This window comes from Cheilinus undulatus, linkage group 14 (genome assembly GCF_018320785.1).
Source record: "Cheilinus undulatus linkage group 14, ASM1832078v1, whole genome shotgun sequence".
Lineage (NCBI taxonomy): Eukaryota > Metazoa > Chordata > Actinopteri > Labriformes > Labridae > Cheilinus > Cheilinus undulatus.
Window position 1 is genome coordinate 31,781,612 of NC_054878.1, and position 22,499 is coordinate 31,804,110.

Consider the following 22,499-nt stretch of genomic DNA (forward strand, 5'->3'; position numbering starts at 1 on the left):
CAGCATGGCAATCCATACACGTGATTACGAATACACAGATAACCACTGATTACACAAAACCAGGCATACAGTGGATAACATCTGCACTGCTATATCTCCTCAAATTGTCATGTGGCCATGTTATCATGGCACCATGAGGAAGTCGTGTGTCTTTTTCTCAGACTGCGCTTTTGGAAACAAACACCTTTTAAAGTACTCACACAGTAGGATTTGCTGGATTAAACAGTTGAGCTCTATAACAAATGATTGATTGAATAAGAGTACCCTCAGCTGCTCTATGGGGCAACAGTACAGGTCTCTGTGATGTGGGTCAGAGGGTTTACACCCCTCTCATGGGCCTCAGTAAGTGAAGAGTAGAATCATGATTAAATGCCATTAATTCATGTGTTTTGACTGAGAAAAAGACATCTGATTAGCTCAATACGTTGTGCTTCTTCATAGTACATCAGTCATAGTCACATTTCATAAACAGACAGAAGAAGATAGGGGAAAATATATAAAGGCCTATAAAAGCTCAGAAAAATAATGAAAAGCCAACATAAAAACAGAGAAATACAGAGGAGACAGGCACTCTTGCTTCTTGATGTTAGATTATAATTGAATGAAATTAAAACAAAGAGATTCACTCTGATGCACGGGTGTAATATGCTGAATTTCAGCAATGATAGCCACCAAAAGAGCTCATATCAAATGTGGCGAATACCTCTATTAACATAGATAGCAGGCAAAAAGAAGTTCTTGAGTTTCTAAACTTAATGAAGAAAACTGATTTTATTAACAGCCAAACATGACAAATATGTACAGCTATGAAATATTCATTTTGAACTAACCACATCACACATGCCATCATATTTTTCTATACTGTAAAATTCAATTCAAACTGTATAAGAGGGGTCTGGCTTCAGACCACAGCTCTCAGAACCCCAGCTCTCAGAACCCCCTCTTACAGACCACTTCAGAGAGAAGCCGCCTCTGTCAGGACGGATATCACATAATTTGCCGGTGCAGCTCAAGTCTAATTTTAGAATTTTTTTCTTTCTTTTTAATTTAACTTTATTCATCAACAAAGTCTTGCAGTTACACTCACGAATAAACCACATTGCAAATAATACAGACTAAGCAACATTTCATAAATAAAGCAGAAAAAAGGTCAGACTCCAATCCAGGATACTTCTTAAACAATCCAGGATTGTGGCTTGCTTTAGCTTTGCTAGCTTTAGCTACAGCTAATGTAGCAATGCTAGGTATGTAGTTTACATTCCTTTGTAAGCCAGTGTAGCTATGTTAGCTTAAGCAATGTGAGCTTTAACAAATGTAGCTAATGCTAATGTAGCTATGTAGCTAAAGTAGCTATGCTAGCTTAAGCAAACATAACATTAGATAATGTAGCTAACATAGCTTTGTTAGCTTTACCTATGTCAGCTACAAAGCTATGTTACCTATACAGCTAATGTAGCTTTGTTAGATGTAGCTACATTAGTGTCAGAGCGTTTTTATGGAGGACTAGCTATTTCCTGGGTGCAGACTGTTTGTTTGGCTTTATCAAACATTATTTAATTAGGTTTTGCTGGTCAGGCTTCTGACTGTTAACTTTTGGTATCCTAACCCTTACCTTATCCCTGAGGGTTGGTTTATGCTACAGCTGAATCACATTTAGACATAGAGTGACCTTTCCCTCCATAGTCTGCGTTCATTTCGTCTGTTTTTTGGCTGTTACCTCAAAGCTTACAGATACAGATCAAACGTAGAAATACCACAGCCAGTCGTGGGGCAGTGTTGAGCAATGTAGCCAACAGCTCAACCCAGAGCAGCAAAACACAATGAAGAAGAATCATTGGAAAAATGGTCAAACTTGATCGAGTTTTCTTAGGAAATGCAGTCGAACTCTTTTTTTCAGCTTATAGGATGGATGGAGCAGCAGCAAATAATGTTTGTAGCCCCATGACAGACAGCGACCTCTAGTGGATCCATTTTTTCAAGTCCACTCCAACATAACAGACGTTCATAAGTAGGAGGGCAATAACGGTTGTTACATTCAAATACAGAGATCTATTTTTATACTTGCATAGAGTATAAATGAGCCCTCATCAAATTATCCTAATCATATCCAGAAGTTTAATGTGATTTTATTTTGAAAGTTTTAGTATGCATTTCCGCCCTGACAGAGTCTCACAGTAGTGGTCTTTAAGGGGGGCATCTGAGAGCTGTGGTCTGCAGCCAGACTATCTTAAACTGTATATCAATCTTATATAAACAGATCTATACATGCATATATACTCATTTGATTAAGCTTTATAGCCATGTGCTTATATTTTTTAAAGTCCAATATGCCTAAAAATACTATATATTTTTAGTACAATAAATAGAAATGTAAACAATGACACAATGTAATGATTGACATTAAGGATGTCAAAAACCCATAAATTTTCTTCATAGAAATTCATTGGTAAATCATGTTTTTTTTTCTTTAGATTATGTCAACCAAATCAATGCATTAGACAATCTTGTACTGGATTTCTGTTTTTTGTAATATTATTTTTTATGACCATTTTGTTTCCTTTAAAAGTGTTTGAAATAAACTCCACATTTTACACCTACAGAATCACAGTGCACAAGAATCTTTGGCAATTCGATTTGTCAGAAACAGCCTGATGAATGCAAGTTTCACATGCATTGCTTGCACTTTCTTCAGAATGTAAAGATGCAATGCACAACTCTAAGAGTCTTTGTAAGATAAATGTCCACTTGCTGTACTATAACTCTATTATCATGATCTGTCTCAGACAAACTGCATTATTTAAACGCCCGAGAATCTGACATTTAGTAGGATGTTAGATGTAGGCTTAAGGGAAATATGCAGATAAAAATGGTACATTGAGTGTTCAGAGTGAAGCCCCCTTTGGACCCTATCTGTGTACATGTCTATCTGTGCAAACATGTCAGTATCTGACAGACTTCTCAATGGTGCTGATGGTCGTATATTGCAACAGGCCATTACACAATATTCAAATGCAGTTATGTGATCCATGTGCAAAAGAGCTAAAGAAATTAAAGAACCTTCCTGGGTCTCTCAAACTCTGCATAACAAATGAATCCTTGAAAAAAACATTGGTGGATCCAAGGTTACATCTGTTTATGCATGGACTGCCAAAAAGCTGGTTGCACTTCCAATATAAACATAAAATCAGCAGGAACTTTATTTGTTGATCAATGTTCATCATCAAACCCCATTTAAAAGTTTGTCTCATGTTTTTTCATTTCGTCCAATGGAAGTGAAAGCAACAACAGGTAATCAACTCTTTACAAGGTTCTTTACTGTAAGTACGATCATTTATAACTGTGAGGACTAGCCATACTCTGATTCAAAAACAGCTAGAAAAATGTGTAATCACAGCAAAACTGGGCACCAAAAACTAGCTTTCTGACTGTCTGTTGAGCATTACTATTCCCTGTTTAATCACTAAAAAAATGTATCAACCCACACTAAAAGACTATGGCATCTATACATAGCTGAGGGAACACTGCTTCATAAAGGTTTCTTTTTAGTCTAAATTGTCAGTGGATGATGCAGCTGATAAGTTTATCATCTTTTCATCTAGAGCTGGGACTTTGTGTTTGCAGCACGCCTTGATCACTCAGTGTTCGCTAATGAGCACATATCAGTGACCTAATTCATGCTGGTGCCGCAAGCTTGTAAAATTCAATGATTGACTTAGCACAGGTTCTGCTGGATGATGGACATTTAAAATATTAGGACGTCAATTCGTCAAGTCTTTATACTGTCTCATTTGTTGATAAAACTGATGCATTCAAATATCACAGCAAGAATTCAAGTAAAGACAAAAACCCTTAGTCTTAATCTTTTTTCAGTCTTAGTGAATTCATAAAGGTAAAAGCGACTACAATAAAATAAAAGCTTAATATAACCATTTGTAAATGTCAGGTTTTGGTCAAATGGACTACAAAAAAAGACCTAAGATACGACCAAACCCATTCAAGCATCCATTCATGAATAAGTCAGTGATATTAAAGACAGGGAATCATTTAAAACATCTGTATATCATAAGTCACTTTTATTTTGCTTTGGTCTGTTTGGTCTATCATGTATTCCAAAGCCCTGTATATCAAAATGCACATGAAATGCATGTCTGATGTGTTTCATAGTTTCTGCAGATGTACCAGAATTGATCAGTTTTGTAAGCCCGTGCTTTGTGACATGACAATCCTGTTAAACCTTTTGCCTTTGTCCCTCCACACAGGAGGGTGGATTGGACTTTGAGCATTCAAAGCACTGTCTGTGCCGTCCCAGTCCTCTGACAGAGCCTGGATGAGAGTATAAAAGCCCTGAGCTGAAGTCAAGAAATCAGTCTCGTCTGAGTACTCGCCAACTTGAAGGGAGAGAGCTTCAACGAACCCATCATGGGGGACTCAAAGCTCTGCCTCTTGCTGCTCCTCAGCACAACTGCCTTGGCCTGTGAGTACACCTAGGGGAATGCTTCTTTGAAAATTAGACCTGGTTGAGAAGTTTTAGTTCGCTTTTTAGAGTTGGTTGTTTTAATATGGCTTTCTTTGATCAGCACCATTTGTTAAATTAGAGTTGTTATACATTTCATTTTATCCTTTAAGAAAGCTTTAAATGTAAGAGATGTAAGAAATATTTTTCAAAGGGACTGCAGAAGGGTGAAAACTTTCAGGGAAAAGGCAGCAAAAATAAAAAGCTACCAGTAACATTAGTTGTGGCTGTAACATTTACCTCTAAACGTGTTACTAGCTGTTGCATATTGACAACTCAGTTCATTTTCTAAGCCAGATATTCAACTAAAAACATACATATCAAGAGAATGAAGAAAAAGTCCTGAGAAATATGTTTACTCTAACTTTTAAAGTTGATTATCATTAATACAGAATTTCTAAGTCTGATTACAAAAAAATACAGAGAATGATATCAATGAATACAGCAGGTATGAATTGTGAAGGAAACCCATTAAGAGGTCATATGCTTGCTTTGACATTGTAATGTGCCAGTAATTTAAAAAGTGTTTAAACGGCAGAGTCCCAGCTATAAGCTAATGCTGCATGGGGGTCCTTGATAGCAGATTTACATTTACTAAAGTCACTGTAATTCAGTAGCTTTCTTGGGATACTTGTACTTTTTTGAGTACATTTTAAAATCATAGTGTTTACCTCTGCTTATGTAAGTTTTAAGCAGAGTAACTGCACTTTTACTTGAGTACAATGCTCTTGTAGGTTTCCACTTCTGTTGACTATTTGAGAATAATTTGAAAGGTTCCACATCATGCCCTTCGGCAGAGTGTTTACTTGTGGTATATGTGTTTGGTTGTGTTTATTTTTTGATGTGACACAAACTTGCACCATGAATGAAGTTATCCACTGAGTTAGGGTTCACACCTGTGACCTCTGTGCCCCTAAAGGACACATAGAGCATATTCATTCTTTTAAAAAATGTAGTTTAACTATATGTAGTGTGGACCTCTATAAACACTTAAAACTATTGAATTAAACTGAGTTTAATTAAGGCTGTCAATTTTGCTGTGTATTTAACTTTATTAAAGAAGTGTTAATTTACCTGAACAACCTGATTGGAGTTCGATTTTCTGGTTGTCTTTTTAATAAGGGAAGATCATATTTCACTGTACAACTCCTCAGTAGCTACTCAGTACTTAAAGTAAACTTTAAACACTTTGACTTGAGTATGATTATAGGCCAGTGCTTTTACTTAAGTACAACTTAACCAGAGTAACTGTACTTTTACTTGAGTACAATAGTTGTGTACTTTTTCCATCTCTGGTTAAAGGACTGAAGACTAAAATGTAAAAGTCTGTCATAAAGTGGACTGTACACATCTAAAAGCAGAAATGCAATGACAATGAAAGCATAAGGAATATGAGTTGATGTGAGACATGTTTAGCTTCAAATGTCAGCCTCATAATCAGCTGTTTTATGAGTTATTAAACATTTGTTTTCTACATTTTTTTACAGTTGCCCAAGAAGAAGATCAGCCAACCTGCCTGCGTAAGTTTCACTACCTTCTATGATCACTCTTATGTTATACAATTCATCACTGTGTCCACACATTAAAAACATTTTAACTGGACTTACTAAGTTTCTGTTACCATTGATTTTCCCATCTAGTGGCCAAACGGTACAAGACCCTGCACAAGTACGTCTACCAATATGAAGCTGAATCTATGAATGCCATCACTGGAGCCTCCAAGCTGGTGAACGGACCCAAAGGCGCCTGCACGGTATGTAAAAAGCTCTTAGCAATGTGCCTTCCGTCTTAACATCCTCTTTTCAGTTGTGAGATGATTAAAAACATTTTATTCCTCTCACAGGTTGAAATTGAAGTACCTCAGTCTTGTAGTTACATCGTCCGCACCACTGGCTGTAGCCTGAGTGAAGTGGTCGACATGGACGCAGAAGGCAATGTTGTGTTCGGCCCTGCTGCCGGCTCTGACGCCTTTGCTGCTGAAATGGAGAAGTATGTTATTACTACCTGATCCATGAACACATGTAATATCTTCTTTTACTCTTACGACTCAGGAATTTGAATTAATGCATGCATGCATTTCCTTTTAGGTACCCTCTGAAGGTTGTGGTTGAGGGTGTGTATGATGTAAAACTGTACCCTGAGGAAGGTGAGACAACAAACATCCTGAATGTCAAGAGAGGTATCATCTCAGCCCTGGCTGTGCCTCTGGTTGAAGAGGAGAAGAACAAGATTATGGTACATTCATTAACAAAGAATCATATTTTTAAACTCAACAATGCTGTTATTACTGGTTTTGAAAAATAACTGCCAATAGTACATTTAAAGTATGCTTTTTCCCTCTGTCAGCCCACAATCCATGGCAAGTGCAAGACCTACTACAACGTCAATGCCAGAGAGGACATCGCAACTGACATCGATCTCACCAGGGATCTGTCTGGATGCGACCATTTTGGCCCAATCAGAGCTCACACCAACCCTCTGGCACTTATCCGTGGCTTGGTAAGACATCTGACCCTCTTGAAACTTGAAATTTATTGAGTGAAAATCCAAGCAGTGCAGTCCAATCTATGCAACCCGTTAATATCTATCCATTAATGAATCCACCTCAATACATTTAATCTATATTTCCAATTTCAGAACTACCCTGTGTCCAAGATGATCAGAAGCACTCAGACCTGCAACTACAAGTTCGACAACGAGAAGATGCACCCCATCTCTGGAGCCTGTACTGAGAAACACATCCTCATTCCCTTCTCACACAAGTGAGTCTCACCTTATATGAGGAAACTATTATGTACTCCATCATGTTAGTATGTCATGTAGAGGAAAGCTACACGTTTCTAAACATGTTGTACTTCTACAGGGGAGAGAATGGCGTTACCAATGTTGGAAAGCAAGCACTCACCCTGGTTGAGGTCACTCCTTACAACGAGAGGGTGTTTGAAACAAGTAAGTTCTTTGTTTTTGTTCTGTTGTATTATTTTGGATTAAGTGGGGTTGTCTCTGATTGTAAGATTAACTCATTTGAATTTGTGTTATAGGCGGAATTGTCAAGAGTCTTCATGCTGACACTGTTGAGGACAAGAGTGTTATCCAGGATAAAGATGCTGGTCTGAAACTCCTTGGAGAGCTGGCAGCTCTGCCCGAGGGTGAGAGCGACAGAAGGGCCGACCTCTTCAGAAGGCTCGTCACCATGGTCCGTGGCATGAAATACGAGACCCTGAGTCCCGCCGTTCCCGAGGCTCTTGCCGTGTCCCGTGCGCTGACCTACCAGGTCCTGGCCCAGTGCGGAACCCCTGAGTGCAGCAGTGCCATCATGCAGATCTTCAGGACTCTTGATACATCTTCACTCGAGGTTGATGCCGGTGTGTTTGCTTTGGGACTGGTGTCCAATCCTTCTCCTCTGCTGATCAATGACATGCTGCAGATGGCCAAATACAAGCCTAGCAAGCCCATCATGTATGCTCTGAGCAACGTTGTCAAGAGGTGAGAAAAACCAACCGCACTTAATGCAACAACTCAACAGCTCAGTACATGTGTTAGCCTTTATGTGTGGTAAGCTACAAAGGTTTTAAACATGCTCTTCCTTTAACAGATTCTACAAAGCTGAGGGAAAACTGATCCCCGAGATTCACGCTGTTGCTGAGTTCCTGACTGCACAGTTGGGCGATTGCAGTGGTGACCAGGAAACCACTTTCATGACATTGAGGGTATGTCCATCTGGTTGCTTTTAAATCCTGATTCAAATAAAAATATTAATGTGATTCTGAAATAAGAAATCGAGTATGTGCTTATCCCAAAGTCCCATGTGGAATCAAAGCTTGATCCAAAATGAGCAACTGGACTTGGTTCAGCTTCTTGAAGATGTTTCACCTCTTCACTGGAAGGCAGCCATCTTCAGGAAAAGCAAAATGTCTCTCAAGAACCATAACAATGTTCAATAATATAATTACATCAAAGCATAGCTGATTTTGTAAATACCACCTAAAAGATGCCCCTTTTGATCAAGCTTTGCATTACCATGGCACTGATGACTAAGGACCAACCCAAAAACTTCTCTTATATTAGGGGGCAGAGAAAGATGGTCAATATAAATGACAATATTTGATTTCATCCCCAGGTTATTGGAAACATGGCTGCTGCTGTTGGACCTGCCAGCCCTGCTCTCAGAGCTGCTGTGATCCAGTGTGTGAACAAACCTGAAGCTTCCCTGGCTGTGCAGGAGGCTGCCATCCAGGCATACAGGCTCACCCCAGTCCCCGCTGAGGCAAGTCAAACTATGAAAGGCTCTTAAAGATTTGAAAAAAAAACCCTACTCCATATTAATCTTTTAATTATTTTTATCCACAGGGCAGAGAGGTGCTCATGCAGGTGCTTCTGGACGGTGCTAGCCCCATGCAGAAGCGTATCGCCGCCTATCTGGTTCTTATTAAGGACCCCATGCCCACTGAACTGGAACAGCTGGCAGCTGCTCTTCCCATTGAGCAGGACCAACAAGTCAAGAGCTTTGTGATCTCACATGTGACCAACATTCTGTCCTCAACTCAGCCAGAGACCCTTGAGTAAGCAAAAAGCATTGATTGTTTTCACATCTGTTGACCTACCTTTCATTCCACACTGTCTTGATCTGATCAATAGACATACAGTAACATTGAATTTTTTCCTTCAGACTGAGGCGCAGAATTCTTGATGCCCTGCAAGGTAACGAAGTTGGACCCACAATGGACCCCACTAAGTTCTCTCGCAACTACAAGATCGGATCCGTGGAAGGCAACATGCTCTTCGAGGGTGCCAGCTACCTGCCAAAGGAAGTCATGCTTGAAATGACTCTGAAGGCTTTCGGCTTTGACATCGACATGGTTGAGGTAAAGAACTTGGGCTATTTAAAAGCAAAATCGTGCTTGTAGACAACATTGCCATGTACTCAGTTGTAAATGACAAATATGTCCTTTCTATAGATTGGCATGGAGGGTAAAGGATTTGAGCCAACTGTTGAGGCCCTGTTCGGAGAGAATGGTTTCTTCCCTGACACTGTCCTAAAGACAATGTACTTTGTCTCTGACAACATGCCATCCAGTGTCAACGAGATCTTGGGTAACATGATGCCTGCCCTGAAGAGAGACAGAATGAAGAGACAGGTACTTAGATCAATCTTTTTTGTTCACTGTAGTTCAAATGGCTGATGTTTGCCTCATCTTTTAACTGATTTAAAATTTCTATTTTCAGGCCACCCAGAACCTGCTGAGAGACCTGGGACGCAATGTGAACAAACTTGTGAGGGATCTCAAGACAGCAGAGTCCCCTGAGGCAATGGTTTATCTGAGACTTTTGGGTAATGAGTTGGGATACCTGAAGACAAATGAAATTGAGGAGATGGCCTACTCTGCAGTCATGATGATTGACAGCATGGCCAAGATGTTCCCAGCTGATGTAAGGAAGTTTTTCCTGTTAAGCTTGAGAGAGAAACGCTGAAAATTAATTTCTCTAATGTAATGTAAATGCATTTAGGATTGACATATTATATGTACTCTTTTGCAACAGCTTTTGAAGGCACTCATTACCAGCGCTGACAACACAATCTTTGCCCACTACGTTTTCATGGACAATGAGTTCTACCTGCCAACTTCCCCTGGTGTGCCTCTGAGGATTGCCCTGTCTGGTACCTTCACCCCTGGCATTAAGGGTGGACTTAAGATCGCTCCAGACATGGTGGGTATTAAACAAAACTCTTCTTCAATATAAGCTTAACTGATCTAACTTTAAGGAATTCAGTGACAGAAAATCAACCTATGCCTCCTGTGTATCTACAGAGCGAAGTCAGCTTCATGCCCTCTGCTGGCATCGAGTTTGACACTCGCATTGGCTCATTTGTCCCTGAATACGTCAACTCCGGACTGGAGATGCACACCAGCATCTTCCATGAGAGTGGACTCAAGGCCAAGGTCGCCATGGCACGTGACAATGTCAAGCTGACCATCCCTGCTCCAGTGGCTCCAGTGAAGCTGGTCAAAATCACGTATGTTTGAGTTACAAGTTACATTTTGAGATTTTTTTTCTTGACAGCTTCATTAAAGTAATGCATCAGATATTATATGAGACAACTACAAATGTAATACGTCAATAAACTAACAGACACTTCTCCACATACAAAATATAGAAACAGCTTTTTGGCTGTGGCTGGAACATCAGAGTGGACCATCCCCCCTGCAGTGACAGACAAGGTTGATGTGAGCGAGTGCACACCCTTCTTTGCTGGAATGAAATACTGCAGTGCTCTGCTGTACACTGATGCTTTCTATCAGGAGACACCTTACTTCCCCTTCACTGGTGACAGCAAGTGAGGAAAACTTAAAAATTCATAACCTAATAATTTTTTTTATTAAAATGAAATACCAGCAGCAGTTTGATTTACTTGATTATCCTCGTAGATTTGCCATTGAACTCCACCCAACTGGTGAAGTCACTGAGTACACAGCCACTATTTCCTACGAGCTCCTCAGAGAGGGAGAAGAAGGCCGTCAGAAGGTTGACTCCCTCAAGGCTGTTGTGAGAGCTGAAGGTAATGTACAAGAACATGTTATTTTCTATTACAAACTTGGTTTGGATGAAGTACTTTAAGTGGACTAATGTTATTTTAATCTATCGGGTTGTTGACTACAGGTGCCGACCCCACTGAAGCCACAGTGCTGGTAAAATACAACAGAAGGAAGAATGTCCTCACAGCTGACATCCAAGTCCCAGACTTTGATGTGGAAGCCGGATTCAGGCTGGGCATTGTTGATGGAAATACCAAGGGCAAAGGAACTCACTCCATCTCTCTTGACTTAATCAACAAGAACATCCCTCAGCTCTCAATGGTTGGACGTGCCAAGTAAGAAATGAACTATAAATACTCTGGAGATGCAGGTAATGTACACATATTAATTGAGAGTACACTAACTTACTTTGTTTCCAGACTTATGGCCATGAAGGAAGCTATGCTTGAGCTCCAAGTTCTTGTCCCCATGCTTGATGCTGACGCTACTGTCACAGCAAACCTGAAACGTGATGAGGAAATGGAACTGGCACTGAAGACTGACATCAAGCTAATGGGTGCCACATCTGAGCAGAAGATTGCAATGAAATATGGTAATTTTCTTTTCATTTTGTTTCTCATCATTTTTTCAGCCATGTAGTTCTTGGAAAGGGACTAGTAAGCCTGGATAATTATCTGAACATAGCCATGGAAAAACAATAGTACCAGATAGCAAAAAAAAGAATTACAAATTATTACAAGAGTGCTGCCAATTTAAAGAAAACAACAGGTTTGGAAAACTGATATAAAGTTATATTTTTCAAGACGCTGCTAATTAACAGAGCATGCACTTCCTTTAGTCATCTGATTAATGTAACTGTTCTCCTTCATTGCAGATGGCATGAAGGTTGAGGTTGAGGCCAAGTCTGATGTGAACGCTGAGACTGCCATCCTGCCCAAAGCTGGACTCATTGATGCGTACGGCAACCAGCTCCTTGACATGCCAGTGGGACAGGCTGACATGAAGGTCCGCCACATCTTCAAGAAGCTTGGAGAGGTATAAATCATTGGATTAAACAAATGTTTTCATTTCTTTTTGCAGAAAGTAAACATGCATAGAGCAATAATTATTCTTTTTCTTAGACTGCAAACGCCTACATTGAACAGTATGGTGCTGATATCAGAGTGCCTGAAATGCCCGAGATTTCCCTGCCAGAAAAACTGTTCCTGAACACGTAAGTGTGAAGAAGTCAGTAATTATGTTTGGAAATCTAAATATGTTTCTGAAACACTGATGCATGTTATACTTTACTGTTCAAACAGTGAGGCAAAGGCTGTCTACTACTTCAACAACGAGCGATTCACTATCTCCCTTCCTCTTCCTCTTGGTGGAAAATCAACAGAAGAACTTAATTTCCCACCAGCCCTGACCACACCTGCTATCTCTCTGCCCCAGTGGGGACTGGAGATTGTTTCTGTGGAAATTCCCATCCCAGAGCTTGTTGTCCCTGAGAGCCTTACTCTGGCTATTCCTCTCTTTGGAAAAGCTGAAGTTTCAGCTCTGATGAAGAGCAACCTCTACAACATGGAGGCCTCTGTGGCTGCTGGCAAAGATGTTGTTGAGACACCAAGCTACTCAGCTAAGTTTGATGTGACAGGAACCTCCCCAATTGACGTTCTCTCTGTCAAGATTGAAGGTATGGCTTAGTAGATGTTATCCGTTTGTTTGGAATATGTTAAGTTATTATGCTTTTCTCAAACTGGAATGATGAGCTGTTCACACTTGGTTGAACTTTAGTATCTTTAAAAATGTCCACTAAGGTGAATTAATGATGTCTCTATTACCTGACCTCCATTTAATCTATATAACTATACAACTGTGATACAAAATAGTCACACAAAGCAATTATTAATGAACAATCTCCTCTTTCTTGCCTTGTTATTTAGGATCTGGTATGCTGGCCACCACTGATGCCATCAAGGCCGAACTGAAAACCTCTTTGGCCCACAAATTCATTGAGGCTAGTGTTGTTATTACCGAGGATGCCACAATCACAGACAAGATTAGCCTGAAGTCCAACAGCAAGGTTGATGCCACAAGCCCCCTTGGTGTCAAAATTGCACTTGAGCACACTGGTATGGCAGGAATCAACACTGAAGAAATCTCTGCTGAAAGCAACTTAGAGGGAATGCTGAAGGTCGGACCTGTGTATGGAAAGGCCATTGCAACTCAGTCAGCCACCATCTCCCCATTCAAGCCAGAAGCAAAGATTGATTCCACCCTTCAGATTGACTCCACACTTGTCAAGGCCCAGAACACCATTGCAGCAACTCTTGCCAATGGTGAACTGTCAGTGATGTCAAACACCAATGCCTTTGAAGACACTCTGACCCATGTTGCTGAGCTTTCCTTTAAAGACAGCAAGCTGTCTCTGAAATCTGATACCAATGCCATGCCTCTTGGTATCAAGGTCCGCAACCAGGCTGAGGCCTCTGCTGGTGCAGGTGAAGTCCTGCTGAGAATGGAGACCAATGCAGACTACAGTGAAAACCGTGTTTACTCTCTGCAGACTGCTTCCCTCAACACCAACGGTCTGACTGTGAACAGCGATGCCACCATTAAGATCCTTGAGAATGAGGCAACTCACAAGGCTACTCTGACAATGAACAAGGATGGTCTGACCACAAGTGGATCCAACACTCTTCAGAGCCCCCTTGCATTGGAGAACACATTCAATGCTGGCTTAGATGCTGCACAGGCCTCTCTGTCTATTACCAACAAGGCTGTTTTGAGCGACATTAAGGTTGATAATGCAAACACTCTGACAATTACTCCAGCCAGCCTTGACTTCAGCTCAAAGGCTGAGGCTGCAGCTAGTGAGTATGCTGCTTACACTCATGATATCACCGTTGCTCTGAAAGACTACACAGCAACTGCCAATGTTAACAACAACCTGAAACTTCTGGAAGCCAACCTCATCAATGAGGCCAAGCTTCAGGCAGAGCTCTACAAAATCGATCTCACTGGAAGCCTGAAAGCCGTGTATGGCGAGGAAGAGATCAAGCACCTTTATGAGGTGAATTACGCTGATATGGCAGCACTTGCAAAATGCAGCACTACTGGAAAACTCCTTGGAACTCACATGAACCAAAACACTGAGATTGAAGTTATTGGCCTTGCTGCCAGGATCGCCAACGATGCCCGCTTCAACTCACAGCCAATGCGCTACGACCACACCATCCGTGCCAGTGTTGTGCCTTTTGATTTCAACCTTGATGCCATCGTCAATGCTGACGGAGACATGACCATGTATGGCAAGCACAGTGCTCAGCTCTACGGAAAGCTCCTCCTTAAAGCCCAGCCCCTGGCACTGGCTAGCTCACATGAATGGAGAGCATCACTGAACCAGCAGCTGGATAATGGTTTCACCCTTGAGACAACATTGGACAACAAGATGGACAATGTTCTGTCACTCCAGGAGCAGAAGAGCAGCTTCAGAATGAAATCAAAGGTGAATGAGCATGCCTTCAACCAGGACTTGAGCATTTACAATACTGCTGAAAGAGCAGGCATTGAGGTTTCTGGCACCATCCTCACCAACATCCTCAACAGCGAGTCCCCAGACAACCAGGAATATGCCATCTCAGGCTTCCTCAAGTACGACAAGAGCACAGACAGTCAGCTTATCCAGCTCCCTCTTATTGACCTGCCCACCTTAGTGGAAAGCATCAAGGGTGTAGTTGTGTATGTTGGAGAGGCACTGCAAGGCTTCATCAACAATGAGGAGGTAAAGGCAAGACTTCAAGCTATTCCACAGTACGTAGATGACTTTGTTTCTCAACTGAATCTTGAGGAAAAGGTTGCTCTGCTGAAACAGTACTTAAGTGATCTTTCACAAGAATACATGATCACCATGGAGGATGTGGAAGCCACTCTGACAAACCTGAAGGCAACTGTTGTAACCCTGCTGTCAGATCTCAGTGTTTACATCCAGAACATTGCTGTAATGGTTAAGGAGATTATTGCCAGTGGTACCCTACCTGAAACCCTCACTCAGACAGTCCAGCAGTACTGGACTGCTTTCAATGAGGAGTACGACATCAAGGCCATAGTTGTGTACATCATTGACACAGTTACAGAGATGATCCAGCAGATTGACCCAGAAAAACTGAAGGACAGCAGCATTGCATTCCTGAGTGATATTGAAGCCCAGTATGCCATTAAGGCTAGACTGCAGGAAATAATTAGTTATATCAAGGAGACAGTTGAGACCTTTGACATGCAGCAATTCCTTGATGGTCTGAAGAACTTCATTTCATCTATTGACCTTAAAGCTCTCATTGATACACTCGTTAGTAAGCTTCCCACAGAGTTGATCAGCGAAGTCACAACCACAATCAAAGAGCTTGTTCAGGATCTGGACATCCTTGGTAAGATCAACACATTCTACGCCAAGTTGAGAGAGCTGTTGGTGAAATTTGAGGCTGACAAGAAGGTTGTAGCTATCTTGGAAAAGGTTTTGGAGATTATCAAGCAACTCAAAATTGAGGAAACCATCAAGACTGTTACCACAATGGTGAAGGATGCCGATCTTCCAGGAAAACTGATGCAGCTCCTCCAGACCACCGTTGAGTACTTGAAAACAACTGATGTTGAGGGTATGATTCAACAACTGAATGCACTTATTGAAACTGTTGTGCAGAAAGTGAATTCATTGGAGTATAACGATCTGGTGACAATTGCCAATGATTGGATCAAATCATTGACAGATAGTGTGAATGAGCTGATCAGAACCCTTGAATTCCCCCAGAAATTTGAGGCAGCAAAAGAGATGATCAACCTTGTCCTGTCCTCTGCTTCAGGCTTTATGGAGAGCTTAAGAGAAATCAAAGTTGCAGAATTGATCAAATCTGTTAAGGATTTCATCGACCAAAGTTTGCTTGCTAACCTTAAGGGAATTGCTGAATATGTTAAGCAGACAATTGCAGATTGGGATGTCAATGCTGACATCACATATTATCTGAACCTTGTAAGCAAATACTACACAAAGGTCTTTACCATCATCACTAACATGTTCACAAATATCGTTGAGGTGATTAAGACAGTCTTACCCGACCAGAAAATCATCAGTGAGATTCAGCAAATCTTTGAGAGCCTCCTTACTGAACTTAAAAAGCTTGAGCTGAGCACACCATCCTTCAGTGTTCCTTTCACAACTCTTGATGTTCCTTCAATGAAGTTGAGCTTGGAAAAACTTGAAATCCCAACACAGCTGGACATTCCTGAGTTTACCATCCTGGGCGCCTACACTGTACCAGCCACCACAATTACCATTGATGACATCAAGCAGAAAATAATTGCACTTCTTGATTTCATTGCTAACTTTGAGATCACAATGGTGGACATAGATGCCTTCTTTGGAGAACTGACAATGAACTACCTTCCTACCTTGCCAGCAATTGCCTTCCCCGAGATCACTCTTCCTGAGATCTCATTCCCTGCCATCCCATCAGTCCCTGTAGAAAAATTTGTCAAGTCTCTCCAGGTTCCTGAGATCAAACTGCCAACTATTCCAAGTGGATTCATGGTACCATGCTTTGGCAAACTCTATGGTGAAATCAAATTCACTCTGCCCATCTATGCAATGAGGACATCTGCTGAGATTCAGAACTCAAGTGAGAGTGAAACAACACCCACACTTACTGGATTCTTCTCATCCCAGGGCACATCTCCAAGTTTTGAAATCCTCAATTACAACATTGACTCCACTGCTCGTATTGCAATCCCAAAAATGAGCCGTGTTGTTGTGGCAGAGACCCTCAAGCTGAACCATCTTATTCTTGGAGTTGATCATCAGGCATCTGTGAGCCTCTATGGCCTTTCAGCCCAGGCCCAAGCCAAAACCACAGTTAAGGTTACTACTACCCCCTACACAGCTGAATTTATGAACACAGCCTTTATTGCTATGGAAGAAGGAATGTCTGCCTCTCTTGATACAACCTACACTCATGTAGTGGACCTTCCAGTTTTCAATGTCAGAAATGAGGCCACTGCAAGCCAGAAAGCAGTTGCTCGTCTGAATGGCTACACCCTGACTCTCACTGTGGACAATTCTGGCAATGGCAAGCTTAATTCTGAAGAGGGCACCCACAAGAGCAACATGCATTTGTCACTCACTCCCAGCATTGCCACTCTGACCTTCTCTGGAGACACAGACTCTACTCTCTTGAAGATGAAACAGCAAGCTACAGCTGAGTTAGGTACCTTCTCCTACCTCAAGTTTAACATCCGCAATGAAGCTGAGGCACCAATCATCAAGAACAGTCTTTTTGTGGTAACTGGACATGCCAACCTCTATGACCTGAAGGTTGAGCTGAAAGCAAACCATGATACAGAACTGAATGGTCCAATCAGTGGAGTCCTGTCCAATGGCATCAATGTTATGGTCCGCCCTGTGGAGATTGTCTTTGAATTCCAGAACAAAGGAAATGCCAAGGTCACCATGTTTGAAACTATTACTGCCAAGCTAGATCTGCAGAATGATTATACAGCCATCTTGAAACCTGAGGGCCAACAGATTAACACTGTGGCTCTGGCTCGTCTCAACCAGTACAAATTGTTCTACAATTTAACTGTTGACAACAATGCAAATGAGGCTGGCATCTTTGCTGCTGTAGAAGGCGAAGCAAACCTTGATTTCCTGACATCCCCCATCAGCATTCCAGAGCTTGACCTACCTTTTGTTGATTTCCACACCCCAGCTATCAGTGATCTGAACTTGTATGAGGAGACTGGACTGAAGAACATTCTGACCACCACTGAGCAGACTGTAGATGTAGATGCCAAAGTTATTTACAAGAAGAGTCAAGCTGCCCCTCTTGCTGATATCATGGGTCTTATCCAGATCCCCTCTGTGGGTAACCTGATCACAGAGCTGTCTTTCAAGTCCGCCATCATTAACTTGAATGCCAATGCTGGACTATTTGCTGAGGATGATCTTGTATTCCGTCTGGGTGCTACCACAGCTTCTGTGTTTGAGGCCCTGGTAGCCAAAATTGATGGCACCACCAGTCTCACCACTAGGAGAGGAATCAAGCTGGCAAACTCTCTTTCCCTTGAAAACAAGCACATTGAAGGAACTCATGACAGCACAATCAGTTTGAGCCTCGAGACCCTTGACGCTGCTGTCTCTGTGGCTACAGTTGCAAAGATTGCCCTGCCCATCCTCAACCTGGAGGCAAACCAAAATCTGGTTGTTGACACCAAAACCAAACCAAGTGCTGCATCCACCTGGACAATGAAGGGCAACTTCAATGTCCCAGTGATCAATGCTGTTGGAAAGGCCGAGCTGGACCACAGTCTGAAGCTGGAGGGAACCTTTGAATATGCTTCAATCGAGACATCCACAAGGGCAAATATGGACGGAACAGTGCTTGAAGACTATCTGCTTTTGGGAGTCCTTGATAATGAGGCCAACATGTATCTTAATGCTGATGGCCTGCGATCTGCTCTCAAGGTAATCGCTGATGCCAAGCTTAACCAGGGAACCACCAAAATGCTTGCCATGGATGTTAATGAGAATCTTGAAGTTGAAGCCTCTCTTAGCCGTGTGTATGCAGTGCTGAAGTTTATTGGAAACAATGAGGCAAATGTGTTCACCTTCAACACCAACGGAAAGCACGTTGCCCAGGCTACAATTGATCTTGCACCAACCTCCTCACTGACCGCTGACATTGAGATTGATATGTCTCAGCCAACTAGCATTGGTGATTTCATCATCTATGGGAAAGCTAATGCTGGAGTAACACCTGCAGAGCAGAAGATTTCTGCAAATGCCAAGGTTGCCAGCCCACTGTTTACTACAAACCTGCAGGCTGATGTTGAGGGAAATCTCCCTGTCCTCAAAGTCATCATCAAGTCTTCTGCCACCTCTGTTGTTGGGTTCTTGCAATATGACATTGATGGTGAGTTGCTCAAATTTCCTGTACAAATTTTCTGTCCTTTTCAGCCAGTCTTGTTGAGAATTTGCTCTAACTGAAATAATTTCATTCATTTAATAGCTTCAACTTCAACAAGCTTTGAGGATGAAGCTCTGAGCTGGATCACCAAACTTGCCCTGACACATGCTGACTTGACCATGAACGTAAACCATGTTCTGAGCCTGCCCTTGAGGTAAGATTCTATTTGTTATTTAGAGTATTTTTCCTTCACTTTTATCCTAATGATTGATTTGTATTACTTGGCAACAATGCAGGAAATCAAAGGATATGGATCATTTATATGATATGCATTCTTTTCTGGTCACCCTAGCCATACCCTGAGTGTGGACATCAACAGTCCTACCTTCACCGATGTGAACGCTCATTATGCTCTGAGCAACGGCATCAGTGCTTCCGTTTCTATCCCAGCTGCTGGCTTCTTGGGCCTTCAGCTCAATGGTCCAGTCCCAAGTGCAAGACTCTTTGGCCGTTACCCTGTAAGTATCTTTAACGTTCACTGTTTTGATATGAAAGGAAACCAAGTACCATCAAAGAACAACTAAACAATGTTTCATTTCTTTTCTTTAACAGTCTGCCCCAGAAGTTGATGTTGACATCTTGATCATCAAAGCAGCTCCTAAGGATGCTGATAAGATGAGCCTGCAGGTTGCCTACAACATGGAGGCACCCAAAGTACTGCTCTCTGAAGCCAAGACGAGACTCCCTTCCATCATCTCTACATTGACAATGTTTGCTGACAAATACCAAATCACAGGCTACATTGTGGAGTTGAAGAACTCAGTTGTTACCCGCATTAGCGAAGCATATGATGCTGCAGTTAACTATGATGCTTCATTGAGCCAACTGTCAATCTTCTTCAGGAACTTCATTGTTCAGTACCAACGTACTGTTCAGACCTTCCTGGATGCAGTCATCAAGGTCCTTAGGGAGACCCAGTTCAAACTGCCAGGTACTGATGAGATGACCACTCTCCCTGAAGTACTTAAGAAGCTTACCAGCAGCATTGCTGCTATGCTAGATGTTATCATCCAGGGTGTCTATCAGATTGTAGAAGTGTACCTGAACTCCTTTGTCGACATGATCAGTAACGTGAAAGTGCGCATGCCAGTTGGTGATGCAGTCAGTGTAGGACAGGTCTTTGAACAGGTCAAAGCAACTTACAAGGCAATCTTTGATGGGCTGGTGGACTTTGTGAAAAATATGGAAAGTCTTGACACAATGCTGGAAAAGATTGGTGAGACCCTGAAGGCTGTTGTTGAAAAATCCCAGCAGCTTGTTGACTCTGTTCAGTCAGACTATTTGGATGCATTGTTCATCAACATCAACATCCTCTATCGTAACGTTGTCACAGTCTTAAAGACTGTTGTTGACCAGGTCTCTGCCCTTGACTTTGAGCAGCTCAACAGTACAGTTGAGTATGTTATGGACACACTCATTTATGTTGTGGAGACAATCAACAACACCGTCTATGGTATCCTTCAGGGAGCTTCAGCTGAGGCTCAAACCTACATGAAAGTTAGTGATGGTAGGCTTGAGATTGAACTTCCAATCCCCTTCCCTCAGTAAGGAAACCTCACAGACTGAGGCCTAAGTCCATATGAAACACTACCACCTGTTAAAAACATGCATGGAAGGAGTATGGACATTTAGCTCTTTAACCATATTTATAACACTGAGTTTAACAACAACCATTGTAGCACCATTTTAATCTAAATGGTTTATTGTTTGCAACGTTGAAATGTAAAGTTCTACTGAAAGGCGACTTCATGTAAATGGTGGAAAGCATCAATAAAAAAATTTAAACTCATATACTGTTTGCTTGTTTTTTTGCCCACTGTCTGATGTTTTCAGAGTTAGCATGCAAACTTCTGCAAAAACATGTTGCACTAAAGGGTAAAATAATAATATTTATTTGTATGGCACTTTTAAAAACAAGTTTACAAAGTGATTTAATATACACACAAAGGTATGTGTTCTAGCAACAAAGAACAAAAAAACACAAGAACCAAAACCAAGGAGCTGAGCACCCAAAATTAACAAAACCCTTAAAGCAAGAGAAGACATGAAATACTTAACCAACAGGATTAACTCAAACAGTATAACAACATAACCAACTCATCATAAGAACCAATAAGAACTCAGGAAACACAGTTTATAGCTTGTGCTGATTTGTAACACACTACTGACATGAAAATTTAAGAATTCATTATTTAAAAAAAAACAGAAAATACCATGAAAAAAGCAACCTTTTAAGTTGCATACAACCAAGAGGACACAATTCTAAAAAGAAAACCTTTGGCAATAATCAAGACTGCCAAGAACAGTCATATTGACACTGATTGTTTCTTCTTTGCTGCAACGTCTGACATAATTCTGATAAGGGCTGGGCAATATGGCCTGAAATTTATATCACTGTTTCTGTTTTGCCATTATGGTAATGGTTAAATATCCAAGTATTACAAAATTAAAAGAGATTTAAATGCATATCTAAGTGTTACAAACCTGTAGAAGTTGAGTGCTGTTACGATACAGATCACACCTATCCACTGATACCCTTTCACACCATTCACTCCTCGTTCACACACTAATGGTAGATGTTGTTATGGAGAACTGGAGTATTCACTAATCCCATTCAAACGCATCCACATCCATGTACACACCACTGATGCAGCAGTGGGATCAAACCGGGGCTGTGTCTTGCCTATCTACATGTGACTGCAGAGCTTGGGATCGAACCCACAGCCTTCTGATTGAGAGATGACTGGTTTTGTTATCAACATTTCCTTGCTTTTTTGGGGGCGCGCTGGTAGTCGAGTGGCTAAGGCACACACCATATACGCAGGTGACCTAGGTTTGAATCCGGCATGTGGCACTATTTCCTGCATGTCTCTCCCCGCTCTCCTCCCTGTTTCCGACTCTATCCACTGTCCTCTCTCTAATAAAGACATGAAAAAGCCCAAAAATAAATCTTTAAAAAAAAAAAAAACATTTCCTTGCTTTTTACACTGTGGTACGTTGAAGTGTGTGAAATAACATGCTGATACCAAGATATGACAGCAATGATTATTTTATAATCTTCGTTATTAAAGACTGAGCTAGCAAAGTATTTTGTGCATATGCAACAGCGGTGTTGGGAATCAGCCATGTGGAAACAAATACTCAGGACTAGTAGGCACTGATAAGGCTGGAGTGTGGTGGATTGGAGGGAAATTTTGAATAAAGGGTCATAAAAACAGCGAGACTCATCATCCCAGGATCCTCTGCAGCACACTCAGAGAGAACACATTCTCTTTCAAATAGGAGACCTGAGGAGACTCTGCAGTGGGTCCATGGGTAATAAAAGGTCCTGTGAGCCTTGCTCTCACAGCTTCATCTCAATGTTTGGTACAGTCAGTCAAAAGACAAGAGTTTTCTTTCCTTCTCTCCATGCCATCCAAGACATCCTGGGTTTCTGTATGGTGAAGTTTCAAT

General features: G+C 41.5%; 1 protein-coding gene across 1 annotated transcript; it reads left to right on the forward strand.

Annotated features, from left to right (window-relative positions):
- Positions 1–3,272: 3,272 nt before the first annotated feature.
- Positions 3,273–20,835, forward strand: LOC121521487 (apolipoprotein B-100-like). The gene is made up of 29 exons (XM_041805513.1): positions 3,273–3,288; positions 4,260–4,474; positions 6,001–6,033; positions 6,154–6,266; positions 6,357–6,502; positions 6,601–6,748; positions 6,860–7,012; positions 7,151–7,275; positions 7,377–7,462; positions 7,555–7,999; positions 8,109–8,223; positions 8,634–8,780; positions 8,864–9,075; positions 9,183–9,378; positions 9,472–9,651; positions 9,740–9,943; positions 10,055–10,222; positions 10,324–10,529; positions 10,671–10,850; positions 10,942–11,072; positions 11,174–11,384; positions 11,469–11,641; positions 11,924–12,084; positions 12,171–12,262; positions 12,351–12,724; positions 12,975–18,992; positions 19,089–19,200; positions 19,339–19,504; positions 19,599–20,835. Exons 2-29 carry the CDS (start codon positions 4,420–4,422, stop codon positions 20,592–20,594), a joined length of 11,346 nt encoding a protein of 3,781 aa, XP_041661447.1. The 5' UTR covers positions 3,273–3,288; positions 4,260–4,419; the 3' UTR covers positions 20,595–20,835.
- Positions 20,836–22,499: the final 1,664 nt, after the last annotated feature.